This window comes from Amphiprion ocellaris, chromosome 20, assembly GCF_022539595.1.
Source record: "Amphiprion ocellaris isolate individual 3 ecotype Okinawa chromosome 20, ASM2253959v1, whole genome shotgun sequence".
NCBI classification, from domain to species: Eukaryota; Metazoa; Chordata; class Actinopteri; family Pomacentridae; genus Amphiprion; species Amphiprion ocellaris.
Window position 1 is genome coordinate 9,266,563 of NC_072785.1, and position 16,070 is coordinate 9,282,632.

At 40.2% G+C, this 16,070-nt stretch overlaps 1 protein-coding gene across 2 annotated transcripts; it reads right to left on the reverse strand.

The window, feature by feature from the left end:
• Window positions 1–240: 240 nt before the first annotated feature.
• On the reverse strand, window positions 241–15,841 carry LOC111567720 (uncharacterized). Of its 2 annotated transcripts, none has more exons than XM_023269006.3 (5): window positions 15,686–15,841; window positions 6,032–6,646; window positions 3,920–4,250; window positions 3,651–3,826; window positions 241–3,157 (listed from the first exon to the last, which is right to left on the reverse strand). In XM_023269006.3, exons 2-5 carry the CDS (start codon window positions 6,625–6,627, stop codon window positions 2,926–2,928), a joined length of 1,335 nt encoding a protein of 444 aa, XP_023124774.2. In that variant the 5' UTR covers window positions 6,628–6,646; window positions 15,686–15,841; the 3' UTR covers window positions 241–2,925. The 2 variants fall into 2 exon arrangements, with proteins under 2 accessions (XP_023124774.2, XP_023124775.2); XM_023269007.3 differs by lacking the exon at window positions 15,686–15,841 and adding an exon at window positions 13,919–15,103.
• Between the last annotated feature and the right edge of the window lie 229 nt (window positions 15,842–16,070).

Here is a 16,070-nt window from a genome sequence, read left to right on the forward strand (position 1 = left end):
AGGATTCTCAGTGGTGAGGCAAAATCCCAGCCAAACTTAAAAGTAGAAAAATCCGCAAGGAATTTAATACAGCTTTGACAATAATTAAATAAACCACGTTTCTTTACAAAGTCTACAGAGCAGGCCTTCAGCACTGATAATTTAGTTTGACTTTTATAAGTAAGTGGTTAAGTAAATGCAGAAAAAAATTGCAATATTTCAATATATGCAAAATATGTTTTCAAAAAGTGGAAGACAAAATCCAAATTCACATTAAACTTTATTGAAATCTGAAAGAAGTCTAAAGAACATAATTGGGAGATGAGAAGACAGTCATGATGGTGTTTAACAAAGAGGAATACAGCAAAAAAAAAAAAGTACATTAAAACCTAAAAGAAAATAGTAAAACAGCATGTTTCCACCAAGTACTTCAAAGAATGAGGCAGAAAACCGTATTCACAGTGGGTTAACAATGATTTCTGAAGCCGCACAGAGCACAAAATATGGCAGACTGGCTTCTCATGAGAATCGGGGGTTTATCCACCTTTATTATTTACTGTAACTTTAAGAGGTGCACTAAGGAATGACACCTCACAGAAGGAGAAACTCTGTAAATGAACAAATGAATATGACCATCCATCACCTCTCAAACACTGGACATAGTTAAAAGCTTTTAGTCAGTCAGTTCCTCATGACACAGACACCGTGTTCAATCAGTCAGCCTCTAGCTTAGTGGTGGATATTGTCCAGATATCTATGGCTCTACAACAATGTTCATTCCCTCATTCAACCATCTAAACTCGGAATATACAGAGGTATTGAGGCCTCATTTACAATATAACCCATTATGTTAAAAAAAAAAAAAAAAGTAGAGGCACACACACAAATACCTTTTAACAACCCTTTTCCGTGTATCAAAATTACATATTTACAAATATTTTTTTCAATGGAAACAATCTCTTAATGCCTTAAAGTGCAGATCTACGATGCTCCCACCTCTATCTCTACCCATCCCATCGCTGCTTGTTGCAGCTGGAGCACACCAGCTCACCTACAACTCTGCTCAAACACTAAAAAACTACTCTACGCTACACAATGGTAAGTTGTTGTCAGTCGTACATGTTCGAATTGGAAATCGATTTTGAAGAATAATGGTATAGAAAACCCTGTAACCATTAGTAGTAGACAAGTAGACAGGATTGGTTAGTTAGGTTTGTGATGTATGAAAACCAATCTGTCTGTGTTTTTCATACTGTCATTGCTACACTACAGTTTCAAGGTGAAAATGCTCAGCCACGACCTGGACTACTAATTTTGCTCATGATGCATCTTCCAGTGAATAAAACTTGATTTTCACTAGCGGAGGTCTTTAAAATGATTAAAAAAGACTAAGCAAAATCACTTAAATACCAAAAACCATTAAGAATAAACAGAACATTTAAAAGTTACAGCAAATAAATCAACTGAAACAAAAAGAGCTGGAGATTTTTTTAAAAATTTAAATGGCAGAGTTAAAAACTTAAGGATAAAAATTAGCCAAGCTTTAGATTGTCCTACAGGTCATTCTAGACTACAGGTGTACAGTGAGAAAAACAGGTTTTTCTGCAACACAAACAAGTCTTTTGTGCACTTTTGGTTAGGGCCCCTATCAAAAGACAGCATCCAGGTAACGTCAGAGGGTGAAAACCCAAGAAAGGCCTTATAAATAAATAAAGCTCACAATGCTGCACCAATGATTTGTATTATAATTATCACTTTGGAGTGCATCCATTTAGAAGTTTAGACTCACAGCTGACACATGCATGTATAAAATTTCACCTTAATCCAAGTATTTTTCTAGAATGCAGTTTCTTGTAAAAGAAACCAGTTTTCTCACATGACATCTAATTTATTCTTTCAATATTATGTATCCTCAAGACATCCCCTCAAACTGTGCAAACCTTACTGAACCCCTGACTTGTGAAACCATGAGGTCCGGACTTTGGTGTGTCAAATACACAACAAAGACACAAGTTACTTTAGCAAAATGGTTGCAAAAATGTTAAATTGTGCGTAACGGCTCTGATGCTTGATGCATTTGCGAGTCCATACTGTCCCTGCTGTCCTGCCGCAACACCAAAAATCTCCACAAACCAAGCATGAATGGTGCAGGGAAGAAATCCACTAGGAAGTTTATGTGTCAGTAACAGCATCTGGCTGCTATTGAGGGCATTTATTGAATATTTGTAGAATTGCTCGTATTGTCAGTCAAACATTCCCTCCCTGTTTAATGTCACTAAGGAGCAACTGAACAGCTAATTTAAAAAAACAAAACAAAAAAAACAATAATGACAATTCATTGTTTCCATACTAGCGCATCTCATTTCTCCTTTTGTATATTGTTTCGGCCCTCTGAAACTCAGTTAAAGCTCAGGCCTTAAGTTGAATATTGGTGTTGCAGTAAACATTTTAGCAGCTAAACAGTAGTCTTTTACTACTGTCACTGTCAGCATTGTAGAAATGTTGATGTTCTGAAGTCTAAACTCCAAACATGGCAAAAAATTTAGTCATGTTTCCATGTAAATGTACAGTAAAACGTGTTAAAAGTTGGTTACAGTGTTTCCACGTGGAAAAAAGTGACTGTGCTGACTATACAGTAGCGCCACATGAGCCTGAACGCTGAGGACAGCATGCCTGGTGTGAAAGGGTGTGGAGGCTCGGAGTTATATATTTGAATATTCAAAACACCAGTCTGGGGATCAAGCTGGAGGTTTCCTAGCACAACAACCTCTGCAATTTTGTAAAAGTGTAGCACCAACAGTGTTCAGTTCAGGGCGGTGGTGGCTGTTTCGTGCAAAATAAGACAACTATTCAGAAAACAGCAGTAGTAAACAATCACAAATGTCCCTGCTAAATTTGAGGGCGCACATTCACATTGAACCAGTTCAGCAAGCATCCGTCTGCCCATCAGCTCCGTCTGTCCGAGTGCAGCAGTCCCACTCTCTGTAGCACCTTGTCCACATTTGGAATCAGTTTTTCCTGAAAATCCCACAACCTTTTGTCTACGTGAAGCTGCTCCAGCGTTAAAGACCCTTGCAGACCCACGCGGACGTGAATGATCCGACAAACGTCTGGTGGAACCTTGTACCGCTGTCCAAAATTCTTGAGCACCTCATGCACTGAAGTCTGCTCCACCATCCTGCGATGCACAGAGACATCAGTGAAAAAGTTCATTTAGATTTTGATGCATAGTATGATACAGTACCTTTTTGTTTCACTGGTGTGATGGAAAATAATGGTTCATGTTGAATTACTTACATAGTGTATATACATATAAAAAATCAGAAATTGCGTACAGTGAATGGGGTATTGTATTAGAAATGCGATATCTCTAGTGTGACGTTTTTGACCATCAAAATCAGAGACAGTGCAAGCTGTGTTCATCCAGTCAGGCATTTTCATAAGAACATTGATCGGCTGGTATGAGTTTACTGTTATTTTGCATTGCGTAAACTACCCTTTCCACTTCACAGTTTAGCACCAATATATCCGTTGAATCTCTTGTATGTTGCATTGGCATGTAATTCAGTTTTTCTGAATTTGAAGAATGTTACAAGAAAAGTTTTATAAATGAAAAAAAAACTAAGATGTGGTTTGAACATGTGTCCTGAGTGAGTGACTCTTCAGCCTACCTCGGTTGAATTATCATCTTGTACGGATGGTATACGTTTCTGTCAGGATTCTCTCTGTAGATGTGCTCCAGAATATTAATTCCCGGCACCTTGTTCCACTGAGGAAGGTGAAATCTTCCGCTCGGCTCGAAGTGTTTCTTGGGGAAGATGTGGTTCTCAATGAAGAACACCCCTGTCTAAAGAATGTAGATAAAAGAACGTAAACACAAATATGACACTAAAGTATGCATACTGATTTAATATGTGTCTTTCTCTAACATTTACCCTACATTTGGTTGCTGTTGTTGCAGCGTGTTCATCAGAGACATTAGGTTGTCGTGTTGATAAGGCATTATGATCTCATCTATGTCGTTCAGCAGGACGTAGCGTGAACGCTCCATCGACCTGTAGATGCACTCATTCAGCGTGGTCAGCTGGCCAAAGTAGTGCACGTCTCCTCCCACGAGTGAGAAGAGCCAGCCATGAGACGGATTCAGATGCTTGTCGATGGGCCAGGAGACCACTTCCAGGAAACCTTCCTGGCTGTAACTGTCCAACAGGCGGCTGAGTTCTGGGCCGCAGCTGGTGTTATAGATCACCACTCTGTTCACGCCCAGCAACCTGGGGCCAAAGTGAAGCAAAGGGTTCAATTACTTCAGTCAAATTATCTGACAAATACGTGTTTTTCATGTAGGTACATTCTGTTATATGCCAAAATGCACAAAGTAGAAGTTTGCCTATATAAAAAAAATACAATTTTAAGATGATATGGCAATCTTTTTAGCAATTTTTTTAAGATTTCAAACATTCTTTCTAACATTCAACTTTCATATTCAAATAGTCACTTAATCTATTAATACTCTGCCTAAAAACTGCCGGTGTATCTGAAAGGTGGCATTTTGAAAAAAAAAAATGCCAAAATGAAACCATTTATCAGAGCAAGAATCTAGAAAAACAGAAACAATCATCAGATTTTCATCTTTCTGGCAGTCCTTGAACTGCCTACCTGGTTTTTGGCATTCTGCACTTGACATACTATGCATACAAAATCTTTTTCAGCAATACTAAATATGGTAGGTTGGGTACTGGTGGGTTCACTGTTAGTAGTTAAAGCCATCTAAGAGCAGAGATATTTCCAGCTAGACCAAAGTCAGCACACTAACAACAGACTAAAACTACCATCCGTTAAAGCTACAAGTGTAGCACAGCTAAAATCAATGAATGAAATGACTTTATACAGAAGACTGGTTTTCCAGAGTAACAAGTCAACACATGGGAAGGCATACGGAGTCTTGTTGAAAGCGAGAGCTCTCCTTAGCAACACCAGGATCAGAAACGCCTGAATAATGTGATGCAATCCCAAAACACTGCATCCAACAGTGTACACATCATATACTTTTCAGACCCACAATCCTCTGTGCAACAGAATATATGTCACAAACGTTGTAGTGTCTTGTGCGAGAGATGATTGGGTAAGAAAGCACAGCCAGTTTATAGTTCATTTTGCATCACAAACTACAACGGATATGTAAGGAAGATGGCCAAAGTTTAAGGTGCAATGTTATGGTGAATTACTATGTCCCAATCATATGCACGTTGCAACAGAACATGTTTTGTAAAGGCAGCTGCAGTTTTTACTCAAAGCAAAAAGAAGAACTATGCCACTTGGATGGTGTATATCTGCTTAACACTAGCATTACCATGCTTGCATGCTGACATCAGCAGACAATCAGTATTACCATGAGCTGTTGTTACAGTGTTTTGTATTAACCCTGTATGAGCCCCAAGTAGTTTCTGACTGTTCATATTTTTTTCATTCATTTTTTCTCTCATTTTTCTATGCAGTATAAAGCCTTGCACCTTTATGGAAAGAGTACAACCATGGCTGAAGTAGAGAAAGGTTAAACATATATTTTGTGCAATAAAACAAAGTTATAATGCCATACATGAGAGGAAAAACTATGAAAATTGTATGTATTTACTAATGAATTTTACAAAAACTGGAATCAACATGAACAGTTTTTCAGGATTTGATTGATGTTAGAAATAGTGGGGAAAAAATGGTATCAGATATTTTACTGCTTACATTTTTTATTTGTTTCCATATTTGTCTCCTATTTGCTTTGTGTAAACACAGCCTTCAGTTCAGCCAAAAAGTCCCAGAATTTTTGTCACGAGTTTTTGTTTTTTATAGAATCTAGTTGATGCAAAGGTGCTTTTTTAAAAAATGAGACAAGGGGTTTTGATGATTTTGAGCTTAGATTTGGTGACGTTTCCCAGTGGAGCACATAAGAAAACCCTTTGCAATAAGCAGTATTGATTTTTTTTCACTCTGAGCCAAGAGAGACATTGATGTTGCTGAATCCTGACAGTGTGGTTTGTGGTGTTGTTGCTGTGCTGACCTGTACATCTCCAGAGTCTGTGCAACCTGCAGCACATTGTTGTAGTCTCCAAACAGGTTGGAGATGCAGACTGTGAAGTTAAACTTCATCTCTTTTTTACCATTGGTCTTGTGGTTCCTTATAGGAAGCCAGCTCAGATTAGATGTTCTCTCAGTGTGCGGTTGAGTCAGGAGAGTGACATGAGTAGCGTGGCAGTTTTTAGGAATCCCACACATGGCATCTGTGGTGACAAAGGGGAAGCCAAAGTTGTCAGAGTGTTGTAAGATTGTCGTTGGAGTTGTCGTGCTTGAGTGGCCTCCACAGCAGAAAAGGCAGTGAAGTGGTTGGACGGAGTCTCTCCTGAATAAGCCAATGATGCGAATATCCAAACCCTCCACTCTCTGGTCCATGTAGGCCGACACCAGGAAGTGTTTGGTGTTTCTGAGCGGGGTGATGGTGTCATTAGAGACCCACAGCGGGCAGGCAGGTGGAGCCCTAAGTGGCTTCGGGGCTGATCTGTCTCTCCTGGGTGTTTTCCAGCTGAGGATGAAGATGAAGACGAACGTGGCGACGAAGAGGAGGAGAAACTTCCCTTTGAAGTCTTTTGCCTTCTCCATCTGGCCACTGAATCTCAACCTGAGGCAGAATTTGGAATCACAGAGAGGTTACACATTTGAAAAGCAAAGAGAACACACTGTTAATACTAAAGATGGGCTGATCTGTTGCTACAAAATGTGTCGTTTTGGTTGTCAGATGTTGTTTTGGTGACCTCGGAGTTTATCACAGGGAGTTAACCAGCCAATGACTGTGCTTAGAACAAGGTCAGAGAAAGGTTTCTTAAAGGAACTCAGCAATGAAGTCAACAGTCGTTCATGTTTATTCACTTCTATTTAACCTCTGTCAGGCAAAATGAAATCTGTACTTGATCCCATGAACAAACACTTTCTTATATATACACACAAGAGACAAAAATCAGGAAGACAAACTAGACTACACTAGAACGCAGAAATAATCTTTCATTCCAAGGAAGACTCGATTCCTCCTAGCAGGGAGGTGGACTAAATACAAGACAAGAGAAAAGGGTAAACATTAGTAGACCCACTTATGGTAAAAACAAGGCAGGAATACAATCAGGAAATAACTTAGTATATGGATCAAAGATAATACTTACAACTAGCAGACCTACGTATGGTAAAACCAATGCTGGAATACTCTACTTGAAATGAGAAACAAGCTCGAATAACTACCATTAATTGTTATACAAAGACCATAGATCAGATAGTACGGAACCCAAATACTATGCCAGAGAATTCAGACACAGATGAATAATGAATTAGAGTCCGGTACTGTCCAGGTTTGAAGACTTCGCTGATGTAGACGTTTTCAGCGGAGACCAGTGCACTGAGAGGTGGTGGTTGGCAGCCAGCGGTGACGTGGCGGCTGCAGGTGGCTGTGGCTGGAACCAATGGTGGCGTGGCAGGGATCCAGCAGCAGAATGGTGGCGGGGATTTGTTAGGTTCACGTCGGAGGTGGAGTGGCAGCTAGGGTTTGTGGACTGACAACAGAGGTGTCGTGGCAGGTGACTGGTGTCGGACGTGCAGGGATGAGTGAACCAATACTGATGTGAGGGGAACAGAGGGCGACCAAGGATTTCCAGGGTTTGACCAAACAGGAGTTCTACAGAGGGATTCAGGAGAACTCTCCAACACAGGTTTCAGTTGCGATACATGGAAGGTAGGCTGTATCTTCATAGAGGCAGGCAGGTGGAGACGTACTGAACTGGAATTGACCACCCGATCTACCTTAAACGGTTCAATGAACCGAGATCAGTCCATCGTCCATGATAACCTCAATTTCCCTCAAGCACTAAAGAGTTCAGGCATCTGCACTCTAGACACACTTTCATTGGCAAGCTTTTTCCTGTATAGATGGGAGTTTGAAGGTTTTAGTAAGTACAAAAACTACAGAGAAATACACATTTCAGTCATTTCTTGAACCAGTTTTGTTAAATGTGGCATCATTTAAACAACCGGGTTTGTTGATAGCAGCAGGGAAATGTAAATTTCTGTCAAATCACTCACTGGCTTTACTGTACATGTGCTTATTCGGGCTACTAGTCACCCCTCAAAGGCCCATTCTGAGCTGTGAAAAATGTAAAGAGATGCATTTCTCGTGCCACATGTGGGGTTGTTTTTGTGCTAAAATGCCCCGATGGCTTGTTATATGTTGGGAAGGCAATTAAAAATGCAGATATCAGAACATTAAATCAAAAGCTGATGACAGGATTTAACTCCTAAGTCAAGCATTTTGGAAGCATAGACTAAACACACTATCTCCCCCATGGACTGTAATGACAAGCTAGATTTGAAGTATTTCATTACAAGCCAATGTTAGCTGCTATTATTTGACTTTGGTGTAATTTGTTGGAACATTATTCTTGATTCTTCAGATTTTTCAGGAAAAAAATAAAACAAAAAAACAAAAACTTTATTATTCTTGCTTGGCCTCTTTTGATGACTGAAATGTTGGGTTCTGACTCGTGCTATCTGAGTAAAGAAGTTCAGGAAATGAGTAATCCTCTATCTACTAGCCGTTAAGAGTTTCAAGGCTATCAGTGTAAATTTTACAGTGCTGAGGTGCTTCTTTGCGTCAATACATGCCCACACAAGTGTTGCCTGGATTTCTGTCTTTGTCATCCATACTTAAAAACGAACATCACACTCAGTTTGTTTTAAAGGCAGATCAATAAAAAATTTAATAATAAAAAATAAACTAAAGGAGGTTAAGTGGCAGGACTGTTGCTAAAACTGAGAATCTACAGAACAAAAGTGAGCATGCTGAAGTTGAAGTGTAGGTGATTTGATCTTGTGCATTGACACACTGAGACATGTCTAATGCAACATCCTGAAGGCTAAAATTGAATAAGTTGTGGTTTTTACAGGTTCCGTTGTCATGTTGTGAGCATTTGCTGGAAATAATACATGTCAATTTTTTTGCTCACTTTTGTTGCTTAACGTTTTGAAAACTCACTTTGGAGGCCTTTTTTTTTTACATCTAGTGCATCTAAACATCTAATGTGTTATCATTCTCACATTTGCTAATTGGAATCAACAAAAAAGTACAGCTGAGGCTGATGTGTCATTTGTCAACTCAAAGATACCACACTGAGACTTCTCATGAAAAAAGCAAACCCGTAAACCAGAGAACCACTAGAGAGAAAGAGGATCTTCAAAGTCAAGATCAAGTCAGATCAACAAAATGAAGTCAGTTTCATCTTGTAGCCATTGAGATATTTCATTTTAGTGAACATCTTGACTTACGGCTTAACAAATGAAATATTATCAAAATTGCAATATGGAGAAGTGCATCATCCAAATCACAGGAGTTGCAACAAACAATTTCAGATGAAACATTGTGGTGCCACTGAGAATACAAAATTCAATTGTTGTAAAGAAACGTGCTTATTTGGCACTGTAGGGTTTTGATGGGGATAAGCCTCTACAAACGGAATGAACCAAACGGCATCAACAATCACAATTTACTTATGTCCACACACTAAAAATCTGCATCACCCCAACCAGCAGGACAACGGAGTCACCAAGGTGCAGTGGATCCCCTCCTTCTCACACACCACATTAATCCCTCACCTGTCCTTTATACCTGGACTCTCCTCCCACCCCAGTGAAATTAATCTGACATTATTTACACTTAAAATACACAATGCAAATGACTGCAGCCTGATGCAGATTCAAGAAAACATATAATAAACTGAAGAAATACTAAATAGAAGTCAAACTTGGCAAAAATCCCTCTATACCGCCTTCTTTCTCTCTCCTCTGATCTCTCAACTCAGCCTAATCAGATAATAGGTAACTGCTGGAGTCCTGTAGCTGCATCCTCATGGATGCACGCCATGAAAACACACCCCTGATGTGTACCTCAAAGAGAGAGCACTTAGCAAGGGTCTTCTCACAAGAACACAGCAAATAACAAACAAACTTCCTGTATCAGTCTGTGTTGTCCAACTTTACTGTCAATATGCATGAGTTCCTTTTTCACCGTAGTGAGGGAGATGCTCCCTCACAGGCACAAGCTGGAGCAAAAAATTCCAGCTACTATTGTTCCTTATGTTGCAACATGAGCTGCGCAGTAGCTTGATGGTTAGCACTGTTCTGTTACCTCACAGCTAGAAAGTCCCCGGTTTGCATCCCGGCCTGGGATCTTTCTGCATGGAATTTGCATGTTCTTTCTGTGCATGCATGGGTTTTCTTCAGGTTCTCTGGCTTCCTCCCACAGTCCAAAAACAAAAACTGACTGTCTCTATGTGTCTCTATGTGTAGGCCTGCGATAGACTGGTGACCTGCTTTTGGATATCATTCAGCTTTACTTTAACCTAAAAATCTCAAAGCCAGCAGATCTTAAAAGCCATTAAGATCCATCCTTTGCATGGCAATGTCAAATCAAACTATCCAACAGATCTTTTTTTACAACAGCCACTTTGACATGAAATAGTAGGTAAATACAGACATTACTATGTTTATATGCTACATTAAAAATCAGAATGGTGAACCTTGACAACAGTGCTGGATTAACTGGTGTCAGGTTTCTACACTGTGGTCACATAACTAGTCGTGAGAATCAAGTACCTTTTTGCATGCACAGCTGAATGGCAAACAGGATGTGTGTAATGCACTAATGTACACGCGGTCTCCCCACAAAGCGGAGATAATTTTCTGTTTCAGTGAAACAGAATCTCACCGTACAGCAAATACTGCACAATGGACAAGTCTTATTGTAACAGAGGGAAAACATTTGCTTTACAGGCCCACTGAACTTGCAACAGGTGGTCTCCCTTACATTAGAATTAGTCCTCTGCTCAGACGGCTACAGACCTTTTTCACAGCAGACATTTTGACTTGTCCTAGCAGGAAAAGCACAGGTGTAATCAACAGCAGTAACAATGGCAGAGCTCCATTAAATGGCTGATTACACCATGCCAACCACCAAGCGTGCACAGTGCACAGTTGACATTTTGGTTTGTCACAGCAGGAAAAGCACAGATGTTTTTTTTCCTGACATTAAAATGATTAAAGGATCCTTGTATTGTGCTTTCTAAGTCACTACCATGACATACTGGGACACCATCTGAACCTTCAAACCTAGGTTTCAAAGGTATGTTGTCTTCACAAAAATCTGCAAAATTACACCATTTATGAGAGCCAGAAGCTCTAAAAACAGAAAATAAAATGTCAGATTTCTACATTTACTGCAGATCTTGAATAACTTCACAGTGATGTGTCCTTCTGTTAGGAAAATTAACAAAATCTAAGCCTAAAATTGAGATATTTCGTCAAAAACATTTTATTATTCATGCTGAAAAATTGACAAAAATGAAAAGATTGGCTCCAACAAGACCCTTCAGAAATAAAGAATTCTGTGCTCCTTACGTCAATCGTGAAGCTGCTAGCGACCAACAGTCATGCGACAAAAGTTCAGGGACTTTTTAGCTGTACTCAGCTGAACTGTAGGCTGTGTATACACAGAGCGGCATGAAAGTAAGAAAACAAAATAAAAATGTAAGTTGTAAAATATCTGTAGTATGTAGAGCCACCATCCTCCACCATTTTGCTAACATCTGTGTGCATCTGGTAAAATGCTACATCTTGAATCCATATTTTCAGTATTTATCAAAAAGAAACTAGTCAAAAGCAATCTACTTTTGTTTGTCTTTTTTTGTTATTTATGCCGTTATAACTAGGTTATACTGCACGAGACATTTTTGCGTTGTCTCTGCTAGTAATAACTGAGCTGTTTTCACAGAGTTGCAGGACTTGTGCAGTGAAAAAAGAGGCCACAGTGAGTAAAAATGTAACAGATTATTGGAGCTGAGCCATTGTTAACACACTTTTCCTCACCGGTGTTTTCCCTGCTATAGGTCAAAATGTCTGTGGGGGGAAAGTGTCTATGACAGACACTAAAGAAGAAGATTGACCTAAACCTCTGCCTTCCTGTAAACTTAGATGTAACTAAACCCTAACCATTGTTGTTTGTATGCCCTGCAGGGGGTACATCTATAGAAAGTATAGAAAATATTCACCCTCGTAATCTAATTCAGTCCCCTGACCTATGCTTCTCAAAAAACTTTTCACAGAGTTGCTTTTATTTTCAAGGCATAATGACTGGCCCTTCGAGATACAGGTGCCTTTATGCTACGATCACTTGAGATGCATTCACTGCACTCAGATGATCTCCATTTCACTAACTGTGATTTCTAGCACCAAGTGGCTGTACCTGCATTGAATTAGGTCATTAGGACTTTAAAAATGCAGTGTTTTGGTTTCCACAGCAGAGAAACCCTTAAAAACTAACTGGGGGAGCACTGGAGCAGCTAAAGAGCCAATATTTCCATCAGGAGGTGGAGGAGATCAAAAACAGAGCTAAAAGAGTTTGTCTCACTCAGCAGATGTCGATCTCAGGGTAAAAGTTTGCCAATAACTGCATATTTTATTCAGCTTCCTCCTTCAGTTCCACTATCTACATGTTGCTATTTTCAAAATTGCCTTCACTATGGGGACCAGCAACAACTTCCTCCAAACAGCAACCTACATGCTGAAAATTTCAAGTTTATATTGTGCATTAAAGCAGCCTGGCTATTTCTTTTCAATGAAATATTCACTTCGATGGCAGTGCTGACCATAGGTCCTATTCTTAGCCCCTTCCAAGATGACCCCCCACCCCTTAGCAAAAGGATGAAGTGTAGTCAGACCATTCTACACAGCACCACACAAATATTCCTAATTTATCCCAAATTGTGAAAATCTTGCATTACAGCAGCTAAGTTGAAAAGGAAGCTCAACAAATAGCATATTAAGCTAAAATAAATCAAGCAAATAGGTCACAAAATAAAATATCTCAACATATAATTTCAGTTTCAAAACTGCTGATATGTTAGTTTGGTGCTGACCCCAATTGCAAATGAAACGAATAAATTCAAATCCATTAATTCAGGTTTGTGTACCCTGTTGAGGGAAAAGCTCTTAACATATATATATATATATATATATATAGATAGATAGATATAGATATATAGATATATATATATATATATATATATATATATATCAGTGTGAATGCATGTGTGTCTTATTCTACCCCGAAAAGTCAATGATTATTGACTTAGCCAGCCATAAATAAATCTATGAGTGGGTTTAGTTCACTCATTGAAGTTTTAAGGTTGGATTTGATGTCCTTGAGTTTATTTTTCCCCATGCAGGAAGGTCTAATCTGTGACGGGTGACGTCAGTGATGCCTTTTACAACAGATTGCCAGTTTAGAATGTAATCATGAGCAAATAACAATGTCCATGTAAGCTAAATATATAGACAGAAGAGATAAACACTAGTTGTGCACCAACCAGTAACTCGACCGAACAGAGCTTCTTTTTGTCACCCACCTGCTCCTCACTTATTGCAACTTTGGTCACAATATTTCAAAACCACCAGTCACAAGTAACAAAATCTGCTTTTTATGAGTAACTTCTGCTTCCCATGAGGAACTATTGTCCAGAAACGTGTAGCTAGATCTTAAAAAAATCAGACAAACAGCAGCACATTCTCACAAACCACAGGCCACATTCATTGCACAACATTCTGAGACGAGACTAGAGTCTAGATGGTATGATCAAATATTTAAAGCAGTTTGCAACTACTTGTGTGCTGACACTGATCCTTTCAGGAAGGTAGGGTTTATCTTAACATACGGCTGCAAACAAAAGTCATTTTTAATATATACAAACCAATGAAGCTACAAATTCCAACTTATCACTGATGCAAAATCAGTTTGTGCCTTTAAGAATAATGTTTATAAGGATGAACAAAATCTTCCATGACACAAATTTGAGCCTCTTACCGTCAGTGTCCCTGCTTGGAACCACCCCTCCCCGTCTCGCTGCTGCATTCTCCAGGCTGGTAGTCAGCGCTATTCCAGGCTGATCATCGTTGCTATAAAGCCTGGCTGCGGATCCCACTTGGGTGAGATTCTAAAAATTTCAGTGACAGTTCAATTGGCTGGACTGGTTCACCCCTTTTTTGTTGGTTAGATTCCTGACATTATTTAGTTCCACCCCCTCCTCTGTACCTGTTCCCGAGCCATATGCTGACGACATGGAGACCTGCCAAGCGTTCCTCATGCAGGTCTCCTTGGTATTTGAGCTACAGCCCCTCATGTACAGCTCTGACCGCTCATGTGTGCCACTCCCATGCAGCCTTCATTCAGGAGATGAGGAGGGTATTCGATCATCCCGCCACACACACCCCAGCCGGCTGCAGTGTACCGGAGGAGCTCAGAGCCGAGTCCTCACTTGTCCTGGAGGAGCCGAGAGCCAAGTTCTCACCTGTCCTGGAGTGACCCCGCTTGCCGGACCTCCGACTGCCCCTGGACTCCCCTCCTCGTCAGGGATGCTCTGCCAGCAACCTGACCAGCTTAGTTGTGTGCCAGGAGATGCCTGGCTGTGGATTCCACTCAGGGCTGGACCCTAAAATCTTCAGTGACAGTTCCGCTGGCTGGACTGCCCGGTTCTGTCCTCATTTTCTGGATCCAATCGTTTGCTGGAATTATGTTTCCGCCTCTGGAAGAGGCCCTGGACCGCCTTGATGGCGCTGTGCAACCCGGCCACTAGCCGGGCATCTAGACCCCTACTCCCTGAGGAGGACCTGGCTGCATTCCAGGCTGCCACCGTCGCTCTCCTTGGGCGCCGACGTGTGCCTCCACACTGCCGGTCCTTAGCAACCTGCCTGCACACATTCCCTTCCCGCTAGTGAGTCGAGCTTTAGTTTATTTTTAGTTAGTGACCCTTTGATGCGCAGTGTGGGTCAGGAGATGCCCATCTTTCATTGGATTTGAGTCACATTTGACCCATGTTGCGCATCAAAGGATTAATTCATTCCCCAGCCTGGCATGGTTCACCTTGTTTTTGTTTGTTTGGATTCCTGGTATTATATAGTTCCACTCTCTCCTCAGCCTTGATCGTATCAGGTTTTTGTTTGTAATATAACCTGTTAAATTGCTATCTGCTTCCGCCTGCTCTGTGTATTCTTACTTTGGGTTTAACCCCCCACATGGCGTGACACTTAAAGAATAAAAAGTTACATAAATGCATTAAATTCTGAGAAACTGCCATGTTCTTTCTCTATTATTCTACATTGCAACAGGATGAATGCAGCCTTATGGCTTTGCTGCTTACAGTTCTGGGAAATGGAATGGAAAAACTGGAGATTTGCATAGATGTGAAATAATCAAGCTTTTAAACATTTTTCCTTCAGCAATTTTTCTCAAAGTAGATCACTTGGTAGTATTGCAATGGCCAGGTCCTTGCATTTGAGAAAGGTACAAATACAAGATCGGGTCACTGTAATGTGAATTTCCAAAGAGAGAATATCATACATTTGAATGTAATGCATACGCCGCAATGTGATATCTTAGAGCTGGCAAAGTACTACAAATGCTATGAGAGGAGTGTATTAAATGTAAAAATACATATTATAGTAAGTAGTGAGGACGCTGTATAATTAAATATACAAATATTAGTAGAGCTGGGTGAAGAAATATTGTAAATATTGGACTTTTAAGCCGATTTGTAATAGTTTCAGGAAGAATAAAAAGACTGTATTGACTCACTCGAGGCTGTGAAGTGTAGTCAGCGTGCTTCCTCCGGTTGCTGGGCTTCAGATAAATGTTTGACTCCGGGTTTTCAGCAAGTGTACTTGAATCTGTCCTTCGGCGCTTTGTCCCCGACTCACAATTTATCTTTTCTCTCTGGGTGTGCTTTTTCCTATCAGGGCGTGACCAGCAACGTCAGGGGACTTTCGGGGGATGAAAACGTAACCCTGCGCACAAATCACGACGAGAAAGCCTTTTTTTGTTGTTTTTATTTTCTTTTAAACATAATTCGCAGACGTCATAAGTCAACTTTGCTGCGCAGCTGCTACCAACTAAACTTAAACAGTAAGTGACCACAGACGTATGAAATGTATGTCAGAGTGGGATTCTGTAAAAGCTGCAC